At 42.1% G+C, this 25,475-nt stretch overlaps 1 protein-coding gene across 1 annotated transcript in view; it reads left to right on the forward strand.

Annotated features, from left to right (window-relative positions):
- LOC105933296 overlaps positions 1-19,533 on the forward strand; it is a 146,841-nt gene extending 127,308 nt beyond the window's left edge. Inside the window, exon 6 of the mRNA XM_036126085.1 lies at positions 19,525-19,533. Coding sequence (XP_035981978.1) covers positions 19,525-19,533 — 9 coding nt within the window. The remainder of the gene's footprint in view (positions 1-19,524) is intronic.
- The last annotated feature ends 5,942 nt before the right edge of the window (positions 19,534-25,475 follow it).

Here is a 25,475-nt window from a genome sequence, read left to right on the forward strand (position 1 = left end):
GATCCATTTATTACAGAATGTTTTAGTAAGTAAATGCGACTAGAGTAAAGGATTTTTTTATTTCTTTTTGCCATCCTAAAAGGAAAGAGGGGTACAATTAAGAAATCCTTTTGGCTGGTGTAGTACTTTGTTTTAAACAGGCACTTGGTTTATTATGATGATGTTCTAGTTTGGTTGTTTTCTTAACTTGATCTTGTATGATAACCTTTGTTAGTTATCAAACCCAGGCATCCCTCCATTCTAGTGCACACCCTTATAGAAGGGTGGTAAGGGAATTGTTTAAGAAACAAATTCATGCTCGTAGTTTGTCACACCAGATTATTTACTCTTTAAAACGTGCACTGCTTGTGTTGGTTGAATTATCAGGTCTCCAGCTTCTGAGGGATCTTTACAGTTTTAGCCATTACCTCTCTGAAGTGCCAAACTGGAGGTAAAAGTCAGAATAACGTGTTAATTAGTTGGGTCAACAGCTATTTTAGCAAAAACTCACAGCAGCAACTGATTTCTCTGTGATTAATACAACCTGACTTAGATCAATGTTAAATGAAACACATAAATTGGCATAAACCAACACAATAGAAATCCCATTTAATATAGGCTATATGTAATACAATTTTTATGCATAAAACTACAGATAAAGACTTACTCATAATGTTCAATAATTTAACACAAAAGATTCACTTCAATCCTCCAATGAGCCACCAAAGACAACCAACACTAGATGGTCACACACTATCTGGCAGAACGTAAATGTAACGTGCAATTCCAGTATTTTCGTTGGACGATCCGAGCTTGGGGCCGTAGTATTTGTGCTCCATGGCCGTCTACTGAGAGCATCTTGTTTGCGCCCTGCTATTTCAGATGTTCATCATTTAAACAAACGTTGGTGGGCCGCCTACAATTTCTGGGTGCCCCAAGAGGATTAACCTAAAGCGCTTGTCAGTATTTTGGCAGACGATACATACATACATACATGTGTATATATATATATATATATATATATATATATATATATATATATATATATATATATATATATATACACACAAATGTTTAGAACTGTATTTTATTGATAGGGGAATTGGTCTTTTTACAATATTCCACAGTGACATCTTGTGGGGCCAGGCACTGACTGCCCCAAATGCAGAGACGCTACAGAAAAAGACATCAGCCTCAATATAATCTGGTAAAGTTGACATTGAGAGTAAATGGCCTTCATTTTCACAAAAAAGTAAATAAGCAACAACTTTCAAACCACAAAAGCTGACTTAACAAAACAATGGAAGAGAAGAAATTACCTATTTTCGGTAGATACTTCACATATTCAGCTTTTCTGATGTCCTCTCTTTTTTTTTTTCGTTTCACTTAGCTTCTCCATGTTTAAATGTTCTGAGCTGCGCTGTAGTGCTTGATGTCACAGAACCCACCAAGTACACGTTGATTGGCATCACTTTGACCCACGGACTGTGGATGGACTGACCAATGAGGAGAGGGTTTCTCAATTCACAGTCACAGGCAGCGTCTCTCAATGTCTCAATGTCAGCGCCGTCTGTGCAGCGCAAGGGCTCTGGCAAACAGTTTAACATTAAGCAGGAGATAACCAGATGTTTTGCTTGTGCCTTCACTGCCCTGGTCCCTTTAGAGGTTAATCCGGCCCAGGTGTCAATGTATGAGAACCATCTTAGGTCCCAAAAGGGGGGGTGGTTGATCCACAGTAGACACAGTGCTGTCTCGGATGGTGAGGGTGGACAGAGTAAGGTGCACTGTCTTTACTAGGCTTAGCTCCAAGTGGTTCTGGACACACCAGTGGACCAGCCAGTCGACCTGTCTTCATGCAGACTCATCACCGTCCTGATTAAGCCCAAAGAACATGGTGTCATCTGCAAACTTCATGAGTTGAAGTGCAGTCAATAGTGTACAGAGAGAGAAGAAGAGAAGGGAGAGAACACACTCCTGGGGGCTGCCAGTGTTGATATTACCTGGGCAGGAGAAGATGCTCCCCAGCCTCACCTGGTGCTGGTGGTTGGTCAGGAAGCTGGTGATCCACTGGCAGGTGGAGGGTGGCACTGTGAGCTGGGTGAGCTTCTTGTGGAAGATGTCTCAAAGGATTTCATGACCACAAACATGCATTTCTTGGGGACAGGCATGATGGTAGAGTATTTAAGCCAGTGGGGACTTCACACAGTTCTAAAGACTTGTTGAATATGTTGGTGAAGATGGGGGACAGTTGGTCAGGAGGATATGGGGCATGTTTTTAACCAGAGGGGGAGACACTTGAAGGCCTGACACTTGACATTTTCCTCTTTGATTTTGGCATTGGCTTGCTTTTTGTGGGTGAAAGAACATGGATTATTATTCAAAAGGTTTATTATAGCTGCCCTCTGATTCTCCTTTCATTCCATGTTTTACACGTGTTCTTTAGGTCATGTTATCTACTAAACAGTCCTGCCATTGAATGGCGTAATCGTTGTCACCCAACCAATATTATGCTGGTTTACCTCAGGAGGTCACAAACCACCATTATCAACAGTTGAGGCGTGATATGGGATTAAGTAAGCAAGTGTGATGTAGTAATATCCTACAAATTGAAGACATCTGCAGAAACAGCGGGAGTCCACAGTCCATACTGTGCTGACTGAGTCACTTTGATCCAGGAAATATTTTGCTCAGTAAAATGTGCATAGATAGATTATACAACAAACTTGCCTGGATGAGGGTTGCAACATGAACTTTGGAAAGCACTAAACATTGCAAGCCTTTTGGCAGCACAATGTTAAAAGTATGCTATGACAACACCTAGGGCACAGGATCCATGATCTCAACAAATCTATTTGTGTGACGTGAAAGGACAAACTGAAAAGACAGACGGTTTGCAGTTACATATTTATTGAGGAACTATGATTTGAAAGGGAATTATGTCTGATTACACCCAAATACCATTGCAAAACAGAATAAAAAAAGTTAAACAATAATTAAAGAAGTCAACCGCTGCACAGTATCTGTGGTTCCAGTTGCTGCTGGAGGGTCAATAGCCCAAATTTCATTTTGGGGCAAATCATTCTTCCTGTGCATGCATAGTGTTTATTCTGCTCCTCTGGTGCCCTTCTATAGCACAAAAACCTAAATGTTAGGTCATCTGGGAGCTCTAATAGTGTGTCTGTGATGGACAGATGACAGGTCCTATGTTTGCCCAACTCGGCTTATTTACAGCTGAAATAGGATACAGCTCCCTCATAGCCATAAACATGATTAGGTAGGCAGAGAAAAAAACAGATGGATGGTTGAATATTAAAGCAAACGGTGCTAGAAATCTTGTCCTCTAGCTGGTAATGACCTGACATATCTATTTAGCCTTGACAACACGTGAGGGTATTATTATAAACCACCCTGAAGGCAATAATTTTCCCAGAAGTGTTTTTTTTTTTCTTGCCCCTGTGGTCAGACATCATGCCTGCAGCTAGTTATTCTAAGTGCAGCTACAGATTTTCTAAAAACATGAATAAAGCCAATTGAGACGTGCCAAGTGTGATAAAATGTTGGTTGAGGCTAATGACTACAAGTTTGAGAGCTATCTGGGGGTGTGGAGACATGAGTTAATCTGACCACTGCAGCCTGCCTCATCTCAGCTTGAGGCTAAAGCCTCCAGGCTACATTAACTACAGCTGGAGATAGATCTAACACGGCGCATGTCGGAGGGAAGTTTACAAAGCTGACATGTTAAAGCTCCTCACAAAACAAAAAAGTCTGTTTCAGTCCATAAAATTCTGTTAGGCACACTGACTAGTTGACAGGATGATATACTCTGGCTCATAGCTAAAATATTCACCAAATCCTCAAGATTCCTTACTAAAAAAACATGTATCTAATGTTTTATAAGCTGAATCTTGGAATGTGTGAGTAATTAATGCTTCTCTGTCTGCTAATACAGCACCAGTGGACATTGAATTCAACATATACCCACTCATGAAATCTTATTTTAATTGTGTTTAAACATGATCTCAAATCCTTTATATTTGCTCAAAGATGTGACATTTGCAGCAGATGATGACAGCATCATTCATAGTTCACTGATTAATGTGTTTTTTTAACTGACATCTTATCATTTAAGGTACTCTTTAATCTGCTCATACCCTTGTGTGAGGGAATGTTTTTATGAGTCCAGTAAATATCTACCAGCAGTAGGTTGCTCAGTGTTGTTTTGACTTGAGCAAGGGTCATGTTTTGAATAATATATGGGTAAAATGAGAACTACAATCAATAGAAAGAATGTTCTATCACTACAAAAAGTGAACTAAAAGAAATTTTTTCTTGAAATGAGTGTTTTTGATTTAAGCAGGTAAACAACGCAATTAGAATTTTACCCCTAAAATGAGATAATTAGATATACTGCACTTTGAAGAAGATGATGAAGATGATTTGTGCAAAAATCTTATTCCATTGGCAGATCATTTAAACATGCCTGCTCAAATCAAGGACAAATACATTCAATTTCAAGCAACTTTTACTTACTTTTTAGTTCCCTTTTTGCAGTGATAAAGAATATGATGTTCAAAAAATGATAATTTTGCAAATATAACTACTCTGAGACACAAACTGTGTAGGGGCTTCAGATATGGGTACGGAATGGTTTGTTTACAGGCAGAAAGGAGTGAAATAGCAACACGTGGATAAGGAATGAGGGTACGAACTGAAACGGAAGAAAAACGTGGCTTTAGAGAACATACATTTTGTCTGAATATAATTTACAAAATTTACTGAGCCTACACCGTGGTTCTTACATATATCTAGTCTCAAATATTCCACTTCCAGACATGATGCCCCTACATCATCTGTTGTTGCTTATTCCTTGTAAATATGTTTATAGATGCCATGTAAACAGTCATCAAGCCATTTATTTACATCAAGACATCATTATTATATATGCTTCTTGAGGAAGATTGATAATATCCTCAATGTAATATGTCAGAATAAATCTTATAGTTCTTCTTATAGAACTTCATGTTCGTCAGTTTTTGAAGTAGTTCTAATAAAAATTTAAAATGCAGTTTTCCATCATTTTCCTACCTGTTGAGGGCAACACTATCCTCCTAACAATAGTGACAGCTGTTATGACTTGTCACAACAGCTCAACAGCTGTTATGTCAGCTGTTGTGGGGGAATTTGGACAACATGAAAGCTTCTGAGCTAATTTACTATAGAGCAAATGCTGTTATTAAAACATGCAAGCTTTCTGTTTGGTTCATGTTCGCTTTCTTCATGTTTCACCAGTTCAGTGGATCAAGGAGAGGTGGTACATCTTCAAAATTGGGGAGCTGTTCGTTAAATTATGGGTGGGAATAATTTTTCAATAATATATGTGGAAAAATATTTAATATTTGACTTGATTAAAGTTTTATATCCATATTTATATATGTGTAGTATGTTTTTGCAAAAATCAGGGCCCAGAACATCTCCCACACAAACACAAAAATGGTCTGGCCATTAAGACCAGTTTTCATTTAGCTGCCCAAGTAAAATATCAGTATGTCTGTTTTTCAGAAGTCTGTTGCTCAAGAAAGAAAAGTTAACAAGAGAATGATGAAGTAAATCCTTGGGGGATTTTTATGAATAACTAAAAAAAAAAACCTGAGGATAAGAATGAAACAAGTGCAGCTGGACAGGAATCCCAAGTGTATGATCACCTTCCAGAGCCAGGTAAGCAGCAGTAATGCAGTCGATGCTTATGGCAGGACGGCAAAAAAAAACTGTGCTGTCCCCGGCTCTGGCAAGGCTGTCAGCTGGCCTGCCTGAAGTTCTTACTGTTATCTAATCCAAATAAAAGTACAAAAGCCAAAACAGATCCATAAAACATTTACTTGGGTGTATGTTTGTTAAACGTAGCACCCATGCCTAGAAAAAGCACCATTGGCAAACAAAGTGCATTACTAGTGCCATTTGGTAGCGTTGTAGACGGGCTATAACTTCAAGTGCTAGCAGAGAAAAAATAAACATGAGACATATATATATATATATACATATATATGTATATACATACATATATATACATACATATATACGTATATACATACATATATACATACATATATACATATACATATACATATATATATATATATATATATATATATATATATATATACATATATATATATATACATATACATATATATATATATACATATATATATACATATACATATACATATATATATATATATATATACATGTATATGTATATGTATATATGTATGTATATATGTATGTATATACGTATATACGTATATACATACATATATACATACATATATACATATACATATACATATATATATATATATATATATATATATATATATATATATATATATATATATATATATATACATATATATATATATATATATATATACACACACACATATATATATATATACACACACATATTTATATATGTGTCCCTAAAAGTTGTACTTTCTGGACCAATTCTGAGCATCCATCCATCCATCCGTTCGTCGTCTTTACCCACAGGGTCGCAGTGTCACTACTGCTTGTCTCCAGTAGTACTGGGCAAGACTCAAGGTACACCCTGTACAGGACTGCAGTCCATCACATGGCAACACAGAGAGCCACAGAACACAAGCATGCAGCCACTCACTCACCTATCATGACAGTGTCCAAATAACCTGACAGTCGTGTTTTTGTAATATAAGAGGAAGCTGAAGTACCCGCACACCAGGATTGCTACTGCAAGACCAAGATTGGAACCTGGGACCTTCTTGTTGAAAGGCAACCTTTCTCACAACTGCTCCACTATGCACAACTAGCAAAAATGTCCAACAAACATTTCCCTTCCAGTGTAATGCTAAACCACTGTGGCATTACTACATTAACTTCGGGGAAGTGGTGGATCGATGTGACCCTCAGGGCATTAGTGTGACTCTGTGCGGTGCGCTGACACATGCCGGTCGGTCGGTAATGGCTGTGCCGGACGGGCCAAACATTTCCTCCCACAGGAAGTTAAGGCTTGGAGTGCTTGAAACCGCAGGAAGGCAGAAAAGGCAGAAAACAAAAAACATTTGTTCTTAGATTTTTGATCACTCCTGCTTCAGTGCAGAAATGGGTCATGGCTGTCAGAAACACATCACACATCTTGTAGTCATCTGAGTCAGTGCAATCTCTGATGGGCCTTTTTTTCCAGTGGGCTGTCAACGCTCCGGTTTCAAACGCTGACATTGTTTTAGTTCTAAGTCTTTCCACTTTTCTGCTCATTTATGACGACTGATTGCATCCCACTTCTTTTTTTTCCTTGCTGCTCCTGTTTAGACAAAACAAGAGGTTGCATCAGACTGAACAACTCTCAGTTGCACTTCCAAACACTTGATATGTAAAGTGATTCATTATCTGTAATCAAACTCAACACTGGCGCTGTGTGTGAACATAAACAATCTTACAGATTCATCCAGGGAAACACAACCAAGGATAGTAGAGGGAGCCTTTTGTGCTCAATAACAAAGTGTTTTCAAGCTTCCCTGACCTTCATTTTCTTCTCTACAGGATGTCTCAACCCAGATACACAAGCTCTAGCAGAGATTTATGTTCCCATTGTCTCAGGATAGAATTTCTTTGACATCGAGCTGATATCTAAAAAAAGAGAGAAATTACAAGCAGATCTTGGAGTTATTTTGTGTGACTATGGTAGTGTCCTAAAGAAACCTCGTAGAAGTCACTGATTTTGATGTTTTCTCTGTAAGTTGAGAGGATTCTACATCACTGTTGAGCTAGATTTGTAAGGTGTTAGTTAGATCTGGGAGTGTAGGGTGACAACCCCTGAGTTCAAAGTCAAGCTAAAGATGAAAAAGTGAGGGTTTTCTAGAGCTGAATGTAAAAATTACATACCTTCATGTATCACAACAATCAAAATAAAGTATTACTGCATCTTTCATTGATGGCTCTAGGTCAGCTTGCCCCTTTGCCAAGTCATTCCCATGTGCTGTAATGCCTGCTATTTTCTAATTTAAAACAAAGCATTTCATACCTAAGATCTTTACCATTATTTCTCTTGGTTAATATTTTTGATGAAGGGTTATACGATAAGGGAGAAAATAACTTAATTGTTCTACAATGGAGAAATACGGGCATGACAGTGGTAATAAACACACAGAGTTACACACCAGATTAGTAATATGAATAACGAGCTCATTCGTCACATGTTAATAAATTCAACTGTCAATGTAATTTTATTTATATACCGTAGTGCCAACACAACACGTGTCATCTCAAGGCACATTACAAAGTCAATTCTATCAAATCATACAGATTGGTTAAAAGTTTTCTAAGGAAAACCAGCTGATTACATCAAGTCATTAACTAGCAGCATGTACTCCTCTTGAACGAGCCCGTAGTTGCTTACACTGTGGGCAACCCAGATGAACCAACTGCACAGTGGGTAGTTGGTTAAATTATGTTTTTGACTTTGCAACAATACCGTGCATGCATGGAGTGACAGTGGAGAGGAAAACTCCGCTTTAATACGAAGTAACCTCCAGTAGAACCAGGCTGAGTGTGAACGGCCATCTGCCACAACGCAGTTGGGTTTGAGAAGACAGAGCAGAGACACAAAAACACAGAAGCTTTGATCCAGGAATGCTTTCTATGCCAGATGGGGTAATGACAGACATGCTACATAGGTGGCCATGTCTAGGAAAGAAACACAGCTAAGCAGATAAGCACTAAGACAGCTTTCGGGTCAAGAGGATGAGAGAGAGCACATGAGTTAGTTGTCGTAAAGGCTCAGCCAATAGCGATTGCAGGGATTCTAGGGTTCTAGCGAGAACCAGGGTTGGACTCAGACCAGATGCATCAGAGCAGACTTGTGCGTTCTTCAGACTGGCCGCTTTCCCAGAATGCACCGCGGCAAGATAATTTTTAGGCTTTTTAGAAATTAAATATGTTGTTTTAAAAAAAAATTCAATAAGATTTATTGCGGTGTAGTATATAAATAGTTTTGAATGTTAAAGAAATGCTAAAGAACTGTGCGTCTCATGACGTCACGAGTACGCTTCTGTTCCAATACAGATATGTGCTGCATGCTCGCGTTCTCGTCAAGTCCGATCTTCCTGTGTTCTCGCCAAGACCGGACTTGACGAGAACGCGAGTACAAGACCTAATTTGCAATAAAGAGACAGAGTTTGGGGAAGAAGATAGCGGTCATTCCTTCATTCACTGAAGCTATTTATGTTTACAGGTTAGTAATGTAGTTTGATTTGGTACTGATTTCGCAATCACATGCTTAGACGTGCCTAGACGTTCACAAAAAAAAAAAAGAGTGATTTCTGTCATAATTGCAGTTAGCGATATTTTAGCTATAACGGTCGTAAAGCAGCCGTTTTAGAGAGGCTACATGTATTTATAAGCTCCGTTCCACTCCCCAACCTAACTTTATTAAGATTACGGTGGTATCCTGACATGTGTTGTGTTTTTATCTGTTAAAAGGAAGAGTGCTTGATATGTAGATGTCATGATTTGGGTTTTGTTTTGGTTTATGTTTATCGTTTGATCAGCTAGTCTTATCTTCCACCTCAGGTTTTGTTTCTGTTCTGTCTGGTTTTAGATTCTTCAGCTTCTGTACTGTTTTAATTTATCCGGTCTTTGTATTTAGTTCTGATCTCCCTTCGGTGCTCTGTGTAGTCTTAGTTTATCTTCCATCTTAGGTTCGTTCTTCGTGGTTATTTATGTTCTAGAGTTGGTTTAGTGTCTGTTCCTTTCCACGTGTTTTCTGTCAGCTTGTTTCCTCATGCAGCCTCTTTCCCTCCCTCTGATTACATCCACCTGTTTATGGTTAATTGGCTCACTCTCTCTCCTTTGTTCTCCTGCCTTTTTAAGCCTCCCTCCTCTGCCACTTCCCTGCCAGTTCATCGTCAATTCTAGTCATGTCAGTTGTGTCTTTCCATGTCAAGTGTCCGGTGAGTTTAAGTTCCACATTTTTTCCTGTACTGTCTACTTCTGGATCATTTAAGTTTGCCACCTCCCAGTATGAGTTTTTTGGACTGCCTTTGTTTGTATCATTTTTGGATTATGATTTTGACCACTGTTTTGCCGATAACTAATAATTAAATCCTGCTTTATCTGAAACCTCTTTGTCTGGTTGAATTCTGGGTCTTCCTGTCTCTGAGCTTCATGACAGTAGAAGTGCTAAGGTTACTCCTAGCTACATGCAATCAGTTCTCATCATAGTTTTAAAAATTCATTATAGATGTTACAACTTTCCCCTACTGTGTAATTCCACTGTACAGTCAGTCATACAGTTATTCAAGGCTTATGAGAGCTTAAAGTAGATTTGGTCATCTAAATATGTCCATATTAAATTATATAATTAATAACATGATTAACTCTTTCAGAATTATTACGATTCAAGGAAATTAGTAGCCTTAAAATGTTGCTGCACTTGAGAAATTGGTGTTCTTTTTATGTGAATCTGTGAGATTTAAATTTATCGTTTAATTATTTTGATTTGGCCTTTTGATGCTGTCACAGCTGGTGGGAGCTGATGCTGTTTACTGAAGTGGATGGTATCTGCTTGTTTTAGAACAACGGAAAGACACTTGGACATGATTGCAAAAAGGAATCATTGTATAATTTCATGATTTCGAGAATTTGCAATAAAGAGACAGAATTTGGGGAAGATGGCGGTCGTTCCTTCATTCACTGAAGCTATTAATGTTTACAGGCTTTCCACTTTGAAGAAAGGAGAAGTGGAGACATCATAAATATAATTTCTTACAATTGTTTCAACCCAGCTGAGACGTGTAACATCTTACTTTTTTCAAAAGTTGTCGTCGGAAAATCCAACATTACGTCACATACCAGAGTCTGTCTGATTGGTTGACGCCCTACGTCCAGCTGCGATAGTTTGGATTTTTCACTTCTTGTGCCAGCTGCTATAGAGCCACTTAACGCGAGTCAAGCCAAACAGGCAGCATGAAATGCACCAAACGTTTCAAAATGCGCAGCACGTCTCGAAGCTCCTTAAGGTGCGTCCACCATAGACTTTGCATGTCCAAAAAAGTCTCTGGTTTGTGTCCAAACCAAAAACGGTTCAGCCAATCCCGTTGAAGTATTTTGGTTTAAGCCGGGACATACTGGTGCGACAAAAGCAAGAACTCCCAAGCCCATGCCCAAACCAACACAAACATGACATTGCAGGAGGTCTCACAAATAGCTGCTGCTCTCACATCTGTTTAGTCAGAATCCACAATTTCATCTTTGAAAGAAAAATAGGAAGAAGTGCCTTGACCGGCTTACCTTCTTGTGGTTTCTCATGACGTCTTTTGGTTATGTTTTAATTTGATACCGTGATTGGCTAAAACCAACATTTGGTAGGTGGCTCTAGGTGTCACGTCGTCCAATCATCTCGGAGAGTTCTGCTGAATGCCCCACCTTTCCCCAAACAGATTCAATAGGAGCAGGACCAAATTGATAGTGTGCAGAACGGAGAGTGCCTCACATTATCAATCTGGCTTACCATGTTAAATTTTATGGCCTATTTCCAATGGGACATTTTTCAAATGACGTCAAATTGCTAAATTTAGAATAGCCTAGTGCACATGCACCACGGCCATATTAGATCTGGACAAACATAGAGCATGAAAGCATGAAAAGTATACTATTGAGTCAAAAGTTAACTAATCATTGGAGCGACAGTGGCGCAGGAGCTAGGGAGTATGTCCTGCAATTGGGGGGTTGCCGGTTTGATCCCCTGTGCTGACCATCTCAGTTGTTGTGTCCTTGACTGATGACTGATTGTAGTACTTTGGGGTCACTGAACTAGTTAAAGCTCTATACAAGTACAAGCTGTTTACCATTTTACCAAATAGAGAACAGATCTATTCTAAATATCTCCTTACCGATATATTAGGGCAACAACAAAACACCACTGCATTGGTATCTGCCGGAGGGACTCCCACTCGCATGATCGAGACCATATGAAGGAAGTTTTTTCATTGATTTTCCTAAACCCTGAAGGATTGCTGAGAAATGCCGTAGTCACTTGCAACTCTTATGAGTTGGTGGTTCTTTGGGGCTTCTTTGGGGCTTCTCCACACTGAACTCTCCCGGATGTGGGGAAAACAGTAAAGGTGGACTCATCAGAGAACAATACATGTTTCAAATTGTCCACAGTCCAAGATTTATGCTCCTTGCACCATTGAAACCGACGTTTGGCATTGGCACGAGTGACCAAAGGTTTGGCTATAGCAGCCCGGCCGTGGATATTGACCCTGTGGAGCTCCTGACGGACAGTTTTGGTGGAAACAGGAGAGTTGAGGTGCATATTTAATTCTGCTGTGATTTGGGGAGCCGTGGTTTTATGTTTTCTGGATACAATCCGGGTTAGCACCTGAACATCCCTTTCAGACAGCTTCCTCTTGCGTCCACAGTTAATCCTGTTGGATGTGGTTCGTCCTTCTTGGTGGTATGCTGACATTACCCTGGATACCGTGACTCTTGATACATCACAAACACTTGCTGTCTTGGTCACAGATGCGCCAGCAAGACGTGCACCAACAATTTGTCCTCTTTTGAACTCTGGTATGTCACCCATAATGTTGTGTGCATTGCAATATTTTGAGCAAAACTGTGCTCTTACCCTGCTAATTGGACCTTTACACTCTGCTCTTATTGGTTCAATGAGCAATTAATGAAGATTGGCCACCAGGCTGGTCAAATTTAGCCATGAAACCTCCCACACTAAAATGAGAGGTGTTTCAGTTTTATTTTCCAACCCCTGTATATTTAATATAATTGGTATTCCAAGGGGAGACACACAGTTACAAGCGTTATCATACACCTCACATAGTATAACCCGAAGTCCACCCGCCCATGCCAGTTGTAAGCTAATGTCTGCTTGAAACCGCCCAGGGCCGCATTTTTTGATAGGATGGCCCGCCCCTCACTGAGTGTCCAGGGAGGGGTAAGTTCCACACACACACTCAGTCACTATGGCGCTTATCTATGGAACTAGCTTTTAATTCATTGGCCAGGTGTTTTTAGGATTTTACCATAAAAACATTAAGAACAATAAAAAGAAGCTTTCAAATCGTAAACCGTCTTGAAGGGTACCCCATTAAACCTCATGTGACTCTTAGTTGCCTGGTATCCCACGAGATGGTTGGGTTAATTTATTGTTATCTGGAGAATCTGTCCTCTTTTCACTCCAAACCACACAGTTTAACCATATTATTTAAAACTTGGGTAACTCTTTACTGCATTAAGAAAAATACACAATTAACACAAAACTGATTATATATTTCCATAACAATTTTCAGTTCATCATTATTAATTAGGATTAGGATTCATAATTAACCCATTCTAATTGCACAACACTTGTTATGAATGTGTAATGGATGACAATTCAGCCAAACACAGAGTTACGATTTAAAAGGTTTATTGAAGAGGATGAGTCGTGGCAGGTGAGGCAGGCAAACAGAACCACACTAGACAGATGACTAATGGCTGATGGTGCAGGTGGGCAGGGATGAGCAGGATAGGTGATGTGGACCTACCTGGGGTGGGAACCACCAGAGACCAACAGAGCGAGTAGCTGGAACTCACAGGAAACAGGCAGACTTGTGCAACACGCAGACACAGGCATCTTTTATCGGAAGAGTCCAGCTAGCTGAGCACATAGGAACTGGTAGTAGCAGGGCACATCACACTGGACAAGATGAGACAAGACGTTCTGGCAGCGAGTAGATAACTGAGGCAGGTATAAGTAGGCATGTGAACAGGTGAGCAGAGTTGACTAATTAGTGCAGCAGGTGGATCTGATTGAGAGCAAGGCGTTGGCTGGAAGGAGACTGAGCTGATTGGATAGTGGCTGGTGGCTGAGAGGTGACAGGCTGAAACTAGATAAAGTCCAAAACAAACAAACCTAAATCATGACAGAAAGATGGCATTATCCTGTGAGCGTTTTGGAAAAATACTAAAATACTCAGTGTTTGAAACTAATGAACTAGCCAAACGTACACTGTCAATTCACCTGATCAGCTCATGTGGTTACTCATTTTCAAACAACTACAAGACATTCAAAGCACTGGACCATAACATCTTCAATGCAGTTTTTCAGTTGACTGAAAATACAAAAAGTAGAAGGAAGAAGAGCCAAAAACAAACCAGGGCCGTAATGCCACCAAAACATAACAATATCATAATATTTATTTTGGGACATAAGCTAGTATATCTGCTGACAGAAATGAAATCCAACTGATATGAAAATGTTTATTTTGAGTTGTTTGAAATAACTAAAACAGATGGTGTTTGTTTAGCTAGGTCATTAACATTCCACCACACCGAGGATTTATCTACTTTTCAACATGCTCTCTGTAACATCGTTCAACCACAGGCAGGGGAATAATTGCTGATAACTTTACTGAATCTTCCATCAAAAACTGCTAACTTCTCTACTACTGGCTCTGAAAATGCCTGTATAGGTGTTAAAACGGCACATTCCTTTCCAGCTTCGGTCGAGTGTGCAAAGCTAAAACAAACAGTAGAGGTTGAAATATGAGAGCAGAAATTATGCATGCTAGGTTTTTTTGCTCTCACAAATTAATTGAGTCCAAGCACAAAATAAATTAGGTAATATGTTTTAAGATCTAGCCTAATTATCAAACCTTAACACTGAGGAAAAATGGCTGCCTATTTAGAAGCTGGATTGTTTTGCACTGGTAATTTATTCTGGGTTAATTTTGTTAACTATATATATATATATATATATATATATATATATATATATATATATATATATATATATATATATATATACATATACATATATATATATATATATATATATATATATATATATATATATATATATATATATATATATAGTTTTAATATATAATTAAAAGGGTGCTTTTTACCATGCCAGAAAAAGTATATCATCTACTGTTTTTTTGTGTCTCACAGCTGTGAAGTTCACATATCACAGATTACTGGATGAAATCAGTCTAAAGTGTGTGATTCAGTCATATTTTGGTGATGAATTGCTAATGTGTTTTCTGGCTGTGCTCGCTGTTGCCACTGCCAGGACTGTCAGAACAAGAGGCAATCACTCCGTCCTGCAGCAGCAGGAATGATGGCTGAATGCGGTTCAGTAGCTGAGTGGATGAACTGGCAACAACGGAGAGATGCTTGTCAGTTTGGCTACTCATCAACATCAGCCTTAAAGGTTTCACCTGATTTGACAATACAGGTACAGGTAGGCAGGAAAGAGAAGTCTGCTTTGTCCAGAGAACATATGAATAACATGAAGAAACATGGGGTCCACTTTGATTTTTCAATCAAAGTCTTGCATATGTTGTTTTTGGCAATGTTACTGATTTCCCTTTCACAAGCGTTTATCTGGAACTTTAGGAGCTTCTTTTCTTCTTCTTTAAAAAAAAAACAACAACTCCTAAATAAGTTGCAAAAAAATTTGTACTTGGAATGTTAGTCAATAAGCCGTTTTCAGCATGGATGATGGATTTTTTCACACAAATAAGCATGACCTGTCTAAGTAACTGGACAAATTGCACACTAACAACACATCATCCTTGAAATTTAAAAAAACATAATGTTTCCTTTCAGAAACAGCTTATACGTGTGTAAATAAACCATCTATGCAGTGAAATAACATACACAACCATTAAGCAAAGATCTCAACCTTCAATCTGTGGGACAAAAGCACCAACCACCGCATCCACTGTAGGCGACATCCAATTAAAGTTTCTTCTTACCGTGACGCAAGTGAATCTTAAACTCTGTGATTTTTAAGTGGAAAGTACAAGTTCTTAATAGTAACTGAAACAACTGTAAAAACTTAATGTGTGAATATGAAAGAGAGGGAAAATACAATACTTTTCTTAGTTGTGTTGAAATTTTAAAAGGTAAAGATGTATTGGACTTCGGAAGCCATCCATCCATCAATCCATCGCTTATGCATACAAGATTTGGGGAAGCTTGTTTTGTGTGCCTATCCCTATTGGCTATTGGGCGAGCGGTGCGGTCAGGACACCAGTCCATCACAGGGAAACAGAGAGATGGAGCACACAGCCATGCACACAAACACATCTTTAGGGAATTTAGAGCATTACAACTGCACCACCATGCAACTTTTTGAAAGGTATACTAAGCAGTTTTCACGTTAAAAATGGTAACGTTTCCTGCGCATCACAGTCTGCGACAAACGTTTCAGAGCTGATGTCACATATGTAAACACTCACAGACTTGGCCGTGCAGTGGTTTTCATGTTGGTGTTGTGATTGAGTGTTTACAACATGTGTGTAATCATTGTTAAACTGGACAAATTCACTGCTACGAAATCTACAGCATCTCCGATTGTTTACCACAGCAACCACACAGCATTCCATGTGTTCTCCTCGGTTTCGAGACTTCAAGGTAAAAGCATCCATGTAACGTTATAAACATTTCACTTGGTTCAGATGCGTTTTGGTTGTTTTCACAAGCCCTGTTGCTCCAATACGTTGAGGTTCAAATTGGAAAGAGCACTTGAAGGTCAGTTGTTTTACACCAACTCTCTTTCCCAATATGGAGGGACCAGGTGGTTGTTTTGAAGGATTCTGATTGGCTGACATAGGTTTTAGCTTTGCTGTGCACTGGCCCCTATGTGCTTGCCATGTTTAAAACAACGCTCAGTGGCGTATTTGTTCGGGTTTTTGTGGATGAGAACTTTTTTGAAAACGATCAAATGTACAATTTTTTTTTTTTTTTATTATACGGAAGAAGTATTTGCTACCGGCTATGTGTGTACAAGGCCTCAGTTTAAATCTGATACTAGCATAACTTCAGCCTTTCCCTGCCATTAGTTTCCTGATTTCCATACAGCTGTCAAAAATGTTGTTGTTTTATGACCTAAATTACAACAGGACAATGGGACACACATGACTAAGAAATGTTTTTTATGAGAAATAACGGGAAAAGCTAAAAGCGCAGGAGGAACCACAGCAACCAGGGCAAGAGCAACAGTAGACTCCAGCAGAGAATAACAGAAACTAAGAGACTTAAATACTGCTGAGTGTGATTAATGAACAAGGAGCAGGTGGTTGATTGACGACAGGGCCAAACTGTGTGGGATAGCAAGCAACTTTAGTGTAATTCAAGAAATGGGAGAAAAGGCTAATAAAACAAACAAGGAACAAAGGAAGGAAACACACAATAAGCAGAATCAAATTTTCAAAACAAGGAGCAACAGGAAATGGACCAGTTGCTAAATAAAACAGGAACTAATAAATACAGAGAAAAAAAACATAACTAAAGACTGCAAAGAGAGCATGAATGAAATACAATTTTACAACCAAAACATGAGAAATCTTAAAACAAAGAAAGTGACTGAATTAGGAAATATGAAGACGGACATATACCAAACTAATGTAAAGTCCAAACGATTATGACATCAGCTGTTTTGTGTTTATTAATTGACTCACCTGGCTCTCCTTATGTAACCTTCCTCCACTAAGCTTACATTTAGTGCTGAGAAGATGATTACCAAAATAATAATGTTGAAGATCTTAAAAATAACTTTTAATTTAGATAATCCGAGTTTCCAAAAATATAAAAAATTTAAAATTTGTTCTTTTGGATAGATTACAAAATCTATCCACAACAACCTGACCCTATATGATTAGATAATTTATTCAATTATGAAATAAATGTGATTAAACACACTTGGTGTTATTTCACAAGCTACATTCTGGCCTAATTACTGTAGACCTGCAGACTGAAGAAATCACTGAAACAGAACCTGCCTTTCCAACTGAAGAGGGCTAAAAGATGTTAAAAATCAGAACATCACTTCATGATCTAAAGAAATATGGTCACTGGCGCTATAGTTGACCAGTGATCCACAGTGAGAGCCATTACTTACAAATGGAGAAAATGTACAATATCAGGGAAACTTCAGCAGGGAGGCTAGCTAATCAAAATAGTTCCAAACGTGTATCAAGGAGTCATCCAGAAGGTCAAAGCAGAACTCAGAACAAGTGGAGCACAGCAGACCCTAATTGCCTTAGTTAAAGTCTGTGTTCACGACTCAAAAATAGGAAAAATTGCCTCCATGAGTTCCAAGTGGAAAACAACTGCTGACCAAAGACAACAAAACTGTTGCCTTTTGTAAAAATAAACTGATACAGAAGTATTGTTGTTGGGAAGGTGTATACCCTGCACCAGTAGAACTCGCACAACATTTCAAATAAAGAACATCATACAGACAGCCAAATGGTTGCAATAGAGAGATGGTCTTGGGCTGAATTGTTTTTGCAGCACCTAGAGAGCATGCATTAATTATTGCAACCAAGAATTCTGCTCTCTGGCAGAAAATCCTGAGGAAGGGTGTCGGGTCATCACTTTACGACAACAATAAGTCCTCCTCTAAATGGTTAACAAAACACACATTAAATGGTTCAGAATTTAAAGAAATAACAAATATTTAAGTTACATTTTGTATTTACTCTGGTCTGATATTAAACCTTGTTATAGTTGACCTGGAACATTTAAAGTTGGCCAAAAAAGCAAAAGTATAAAAAACCCACAAGGGGTCTTATGCTTTTTAATGCCACAGTGCAGGGGCGTAACCATAATCTCAGAAGTGAGGGGGACACATTTTTGTGAGGTTTGTTAAGTGATTTATTATCCTTTTGCACCTCTCCTTAGTGGCTAAAGAGCCAAATGACCACCAACAGCCACAGTACAGCACCAGGGGACCAACCTTAGTTCTTTAAACTATAGCCAGATGTGGAAACATTACCAAAATAATGTATTCAAGTAAAAGTGCAGTTACTATGATAAAATTTTACTTATAGCCCCACCGTGTACTATTTTCACACTAGCCCAGCATCTAGTGGCCTGCTAAATTAATTACAAACGTCCCCGCCGTGAAGCGTGTAATAACTACTACAGAAGCTGTGGCATGTCATGTATGTGACAATGTAAACATGTCCTCAGCGTATTGGTACCAAGCTACTGCTACTAACTAATAGCTACGGTTATTGTGTAAAATGTTTTTTTGGCTTTTTTTTGGCCGTTGACAAGTCTGCTTACTTTTTTCTAAAGTTGATTGTAAATTCTGTGAGTTGTGTTCTTTTGGGCTGGTTTCTGAACGTGCTGTCGTGAAGGAGGAGTATAAACAAGCAAAGACAACCGTAGATCATTCTGTTTGCCGTTTTCTGTTGAAATGGAGGACCATCCATACTCTTTGCCTAACGAGAGGGAAGAAAAAGTAACCAAGAAAAAATAACCGGGAGAAAACGAGAGTCTATATTAGGTATCGTTACCAGGTGGGGATAATTCATGAGGAAGCGGGGATTCAAAACGGATGCGGAGATTGCAGGCTTTCAGTTGGACAGGTAAGTTAATTAAATACAACAGTGAAGTTTATTTTGCCGTTATGTTAGAAACAGGGCAGTGTAGAGCAGCAACTACTCAGTCCTCCCGACAATGAACAGCTCATTTGTTCTCTCTCCCTCTCAGGGAGTATAGAGACAGATAGGAAAGACGCGTATGGATGACAAGTTTGACCCCTTTTGGCTACCAAACTCAGAAATAGTGACACAGCAAGGCACCTCCCAGTGAGTGCACCGGCACCTACGTATATATAAATTACTAATTCTAAATTATGAGAATGCTTTCATTTTTGATTTGAGGTTATTTGACTTTGACAGAATATGTAATCATAAAAGAAATACTCAAATAATAGTAGAAAGTACCTAATTCAAATATTACTTCATATAAAAATCACTTTGTTACTTTTTTATGAGCAGAAGAAAGTCCTCGTGCAATTCACAAAGGAAATATTGGTCTTAAACATCCATCCATCCATTATCTTTACACGTTTATCCCTTGTGGGGTCGCGAGTGGTGCTGGTGCCTATCTCCAGCTGTCAATGGGGCGGCGTACACCATGGACAGGTCGCCAGTCTATCGCAGGGCATGGTCTCAAACAGTTTTTCATTAAAGGAACCATCTCAGCAATCTCCTCTGTCACAACAAACCCTCTGCATTCTTCACATCTATGAAACTTCTCTGGGGTTTTCCTCTTCTTCAGAACCTGGCAGTTATGATCTTCACCCCATCCTTTGTCCAATATATCTACTATCCCAAATCTCATAGTCTTAAATTACTGACTCCAAACTAAGCATTGGATCCTTTTTTTTTTCAGCTTTAGCCGATACGATTTAAAATCACAAGTACCAGATGTCATGTTTCGGACGTATTTGGCCCACATGCAGAGAGACACTTGGGACAACAATGAGCAGTTTAAAGGTTTATTTACAGGAGCGGAGCTGGCTGATCACAGAATTTAAGGCTGAACGGAGCCGGGGTGAGAGGATCTAGGGAGAGAAACAAGAAGTTTAGGCTGGGTTGCGGTGAGAGAAATAACGGACTGAGGGGCGGGGCGCTTACCACAAGGTTCGGGGACCGGACCGGGGGAAGTGGAGCGGAGGAGGAACTTAGCGCTTTCGGCTCTGATGGAGGTTGGTGACTGAGCGGCGGTGAGCTGAGGGAGCAAGGGGAGGTCCGAGCAGCGCCCGAGGTGGTCGAGGACAGCCGGTGGAATCTGGCGAGTCAGACTGACTGGTTTTCCTCTGAAGTCTGGCAAGACGAGTGCATAAGCGCCACGGCTGGATCAAGGCACGGGAAACCTGAGAGGACAAGAGGCACAGATTAGATGCGAGCAATAATCGTTTGACAGACAGTGGCCACACAAGCATACCACTGATGCTAACACTCAGGCATCCACCGGCTGTCTGAGCGCTGCTCTTATGCTCCAGCGCTGACTCGCAGAACGAGCCGCAGGTGTGCGCGCCCCGCCCACCAGTCAGCTGCAGTCACCTGTGGAGAGAGCAGAGGGGACAACGCCAGCAGAGAACTGCATGGCGCTGTCTGCTAAGTTCTGACACCACCCCCCCCCCCCTCAACGGTCGCCACCTGGCGACTCAGAGGAAGTGGAAGGACGGGACGCCAAAAAGGACTCGATCAGGGCAGGATCAGAGACAAAGGAACCCGGTACCCAAGACCGATCCTCAGGGCCGCGGCCCTCCCAGTCGACCAGGTATTGGAAACCTCTACCTCGCCGACGGGAGTCCACGACCCTGCGGATCCGACGCGCCTGGTGGTCTTGGGCGGGAGGAGGGGGTTCGGCTGGAGGGCACAGGTTACTGGAACGTACGGGTTTGATTTGGGAAACGTGGAAAGTGGGGTGAACACGGGAGTGTGAGGGAAGGCGCAGACGGACGGCCGTGGGACTGATTATGGTCTGAATCTCGTACGGGCCAGAATAACGGGGAGCCAATTTACGGTGAGAGGATTGGATGGAGGTGTTCTGGGTGGAAAGCCAAACGAACTGGCCGGGGCGGTAGCAAGGGGCTGGGACCCTCCTCCGATCGGCGAACCTGCGGTTCTGCTCCACCGTTCTTTGAAGGGCCTGCTTGGTCTGATTCCAAAACTCATGGCAGCGGTGAATGTGTTGGTGCACGGAGGAGACGGCAATCTGTCGGACACTGGCGGGGAATAAGGGGGGCTGATAGCCAAGAGAGGCTTCAAAAGGGGAGAGTCCGGTGGCAGAGGAGGTGTGGCTATTATGTGCATATTCAACCCAGGGGAGGTACTTACTCCAGTCCGCTGGGTTGGAAGATGTTAAACAGCGGAGGGCGGACTCCAGCTCTTGGTTCAGCCTCTCTGTCTGGCCATTGGTTTGGGGGTGGTATCCGGAGGAGAGCGTATACCTGGCTCCGAGAGCTGAGGCAAACTCTCTCCAGACCCGGGAGATAAACTGGGGACCACGGTCGGACAGGATGTCTTGGGGTATACCGTGCAGGCGAAAGACATGCTTAACCAGAAGCTGGGCCGTTTGGAAAGCAGAAGGAAGTTTGCGAAGGGGGATCAGATGACAGGCTTTTGAAAATCTGTCCACTATAGTGAGGATGGTGGACATGCCTTGGGATGACGGCAGGCCGGTGACGAAGTCTAACGCTATGTGAGACCATGGGCGTTCCGGGACGGGGAGTGGTTGGAGGAGGCCCGCGGGTGGTCTGTTAGAGGGTTTATTTTGTGCGCAGGCGGGGCAAGCTAGAACAAATTCTTGGGCATCCCTGGACATGGATGGCCACCAGAAGTAACGGGAAAGGAAGGTGGTTGTGCGGCGAACACCAGGGTGGGCGGAGAATTTCTCTGTGTGGGCCCATTGTAATACTCGGGGACGAACAGCAGGGGGAACATAGGTCCAATCAGGGGGTCCGTTGCCTGGGTCAGGGTCAGACTGTTGAGCCTGCTGGATTAAATCCTCTATCTCCCAATGTATCGCTCCAACGGTGCAGGTGGGAGGTAAGATGAGGGCCGGCTCTTTTTCGAAGTCTTGGGGTGCGTGCAGGCGAGAGAGGGCATCAGGCTTTTGATTTTTGGAGCCAGGGCGGTAGGAGAGGGAGATGTTGAACCTGGAGAAAAATAAGGACCAACGGGCCTGTCTTGGGTTGAGCCGCCTCGCGGTCTGTAGATAGGTGAGATTTTTGTGATCCGTCCAAATAACCACGGGCTGCTCGGACCCCTCGAGCCAGTGACGCCATTCCTCAAGAGCGAGCTTTATGGCCAGCAGCTCCCGGTCTCCCACATCGTAGTTGCGCTCTGTCGGGGATAAGCGTCGTGAAAAAAAGGCGCACGGATGGATCTTTTGGTCCCTGCTGGAATGCTGGGAGAGCACGGCCCCAACCCCGGTGTCAGAGGCATCGATCTCAACAATAAACTGCTTCGCAGGATCTGGATGAATGAGGACAGGTGCTTGAGAAAATCTGTTCTTCAAATCATTAAACGCCGAGTCGGCGTCGGCACTCCAGCGGAAAGGGACCTTGGTGGATGTGAGAGCGTGCAGGGGGGCGGCGATCTGGCTGTAACCTCTTATGAACCGGCGATAAAAGTTGGCAAAACCGAGGAAGCGCTGGAGCTGCTTCCGTGTTTCAGGCACCGGCCATTCGATGACAGCCTTGATCTTTTCCGGATCTGATCGGACCCGCCCACCCTCCAGGATGAGGCCGAGGAAAACTACTGAAGGCTTATGAAACTTGCATTTTTCGGCCTTGACGAAAAGGCAATTTTCCAGGAGGCGCTGAAGAACTAGTCGGACATGATGTTGGTGTTCAGCGAGAGTCTTTGAATAGGTCAGAATGTCATCCAGATAGACGAAGACAAAAATGTTTAGAAAATCCCGAAGGACATCATTTACCATGGCTTGGAAAACTGAAGGCGCATTGCACAGGCCGAAGGGCATCACTAGGTATTCAAAGTGCCCTAGTGGGGTCTTAAACGCTGTTTTCCACTCGTCCCCCCGGCGGATCCGAACCAAGTGGTAAGCATTGCGCAGATCCAATTTTGTGAAAATTGTGGCGGACTGCACCGGTTCCAGGGCGGAGGAAAGAAGTGGCAAGGGATATTTATTTTTAACAGTTATTGCGTTCAGCCCTCGATAATCAATGCAGGGACGGAGAGATCCGTCCTTTTTGCCGACAAAAAAGAACCCAGCCCCAAGCGGAGAAGAGGAGGGACGGATTAGGCCAGATGCTAGGGATTCTTTAATGTATTTCTCCAGCGCCTGTCGCTCTGCACGGGAAATGTTATAAAGGCGACTAGAAGGCAGGGGAGCGCCCGGCAAAAGCTCGATTGCGCAATCGTATGGTCTGTGCGGTGGTAAAGATTCAGCCCGGGCCTTACTAAAGACTAATTTCAGGTCATGATATTGCTCGGGAACAAAACTAAAATCTACTGAGTCACCCTCAGCGAAAGACGGCGTGGAAGGGGGCCCCGCAGGGACAGCAGATTGCAAGCAGCGAAACAGACACGTCTGGGACCAGGACTCGACTCGCCGATCGGCCCAATTAAAATGCGGGTTGTGCTTATTTAACCAAGCGAAACCCAGGACGACAGGAGCGTGCTTAACTGGGAAAACAAAAAACGAAATAAACTCCCTATGATTACCGGAGATAACAACCTCAAGGGGCTTGGTCTGCTGAGTTACCCGGGGAAGACTGCCCCCATCCAGGGCAGAAACCTGGAGGGGGATAGACAAAGGAACAGTTTCAATCCCGGCTCGCAAAACAAAAGATTGGTCAATTAAATTAAGGTCGCACCCTGAGTCAACCAGGGCGGATAGAGCAAAATTCTTGTTAGCCGTTAACAGCGTTGTGGGTAAGCAGAGCCTAGGAGATGCGGGGAGCGAAACTTCAGTGTGGTCCGCCGGCCTCCCCTTTACTGACGACGGACCCGCCCTTTTGGCCGAGCAGGACAGGTGTTAACAAAATGCTCAGGAGACGCGCAGTACATGCATAGTTTGTCATCAAAACGTTGCTGCCTCTCCTCAGGAGTCAGACGTACCCGACCCACCTGCATGGGCTCCGGGGGGGAAGGAGGAGTGGCAACAGGGCGAAGGGGTACGCGGTCAGGTGTGGGAGGAGGCGGCCGGTAGAGGACTGGCCTCTCTGCGCGTCCCCTGCCTCGAGTCCTTAAACGGTTGTCTAAACGGATTGTTAACGCGATCAATTCGTTTAGCGTGGCGGGTTCCTCGAGGCGGGCCAGCTCATCTTTGAGTGGCTCGTCCAAGGCTTGAAAAAACACGGTTTTCAAAGCGCGAGCCTCCCAGCCCGCAGCAGCCGCCAGGGTGCGGAACTCTATAGCAAACTCCGAGACCCGCTTGCCACGCTGCCTGAGGGCTAAAAGATGTCGGGACTGCTGAACTGGGTCGAAATCAGCGGAAAAAACCATTTTAAATTCCTGCAAAAATTCAGCAAAAGTGCAGCCGAAAAGCTGACAGTCTGGGAAGCGGGACTCAGCCCATCTTAAAGCTTTCCCAGATAATAAACGTAAAACGAATGAGATCTTTGCCTCATCTAGCGCAAATCTTTGCGGGGATTGGTTAAAAACTAACGAACACTGAAAAAGAAAACCAGCACAATCCTCACTATCCCCAGAGAATTTCTCTGGACTAGGGGCTGAGTTTTCAGGTACAGATCAGGGAGGATCGGCAGATTGAGGCTCAGGGGCACCACTGGATGCCGAGCCGGACTGTAGTGTAGCACGGAAAGTGTCAGATAGTTGACTGATCTGAGCTGCCAGCCCCTGCAACTGATTCTGTGTTGTTTGCACGGCCATGTGGAGGGTCTGAAGCTGCTCCTGATGGGCTGTTAAAGTCGTCCCAAATGCCCCTGCTGGGTCAGATTGTTGGCCTGAGTGTTCTTCTGTCATGTTTCGGACGTATTTGGCCCACATGCAGAGAGACACTTGGGACAACAATGAGCAGTTTAAAGGTTTATTTACAGGAGCGGAGCTGGCTGATCACAGAATTTAAGGCTGAACGGAGCCGGGGTGAGAGGATCTAGGGAGAGAAACAAGAAGTTTAGGCTGGGTTGCGGTGAGAGAAATAACGGACTGAGGGGCGGG

The sequence above is a fragment of the Fundulus heteroclitus genome, chromosome 22 (assembly GCF_011125445.2).
Source record: "Fundulus heteroclitus isolate FHET01 chromosome 22, MU-UCD_Fhet_4.1, whole genome shotgun sequence".
NCBI classification, from domain to species: domain Eukaryota; kingdom Metazoa; phylum Chordata; class Actinopteri; order Cyprinodontiformes; family Fundulidae; genus Fundulus; species Fundulus heteroclitus.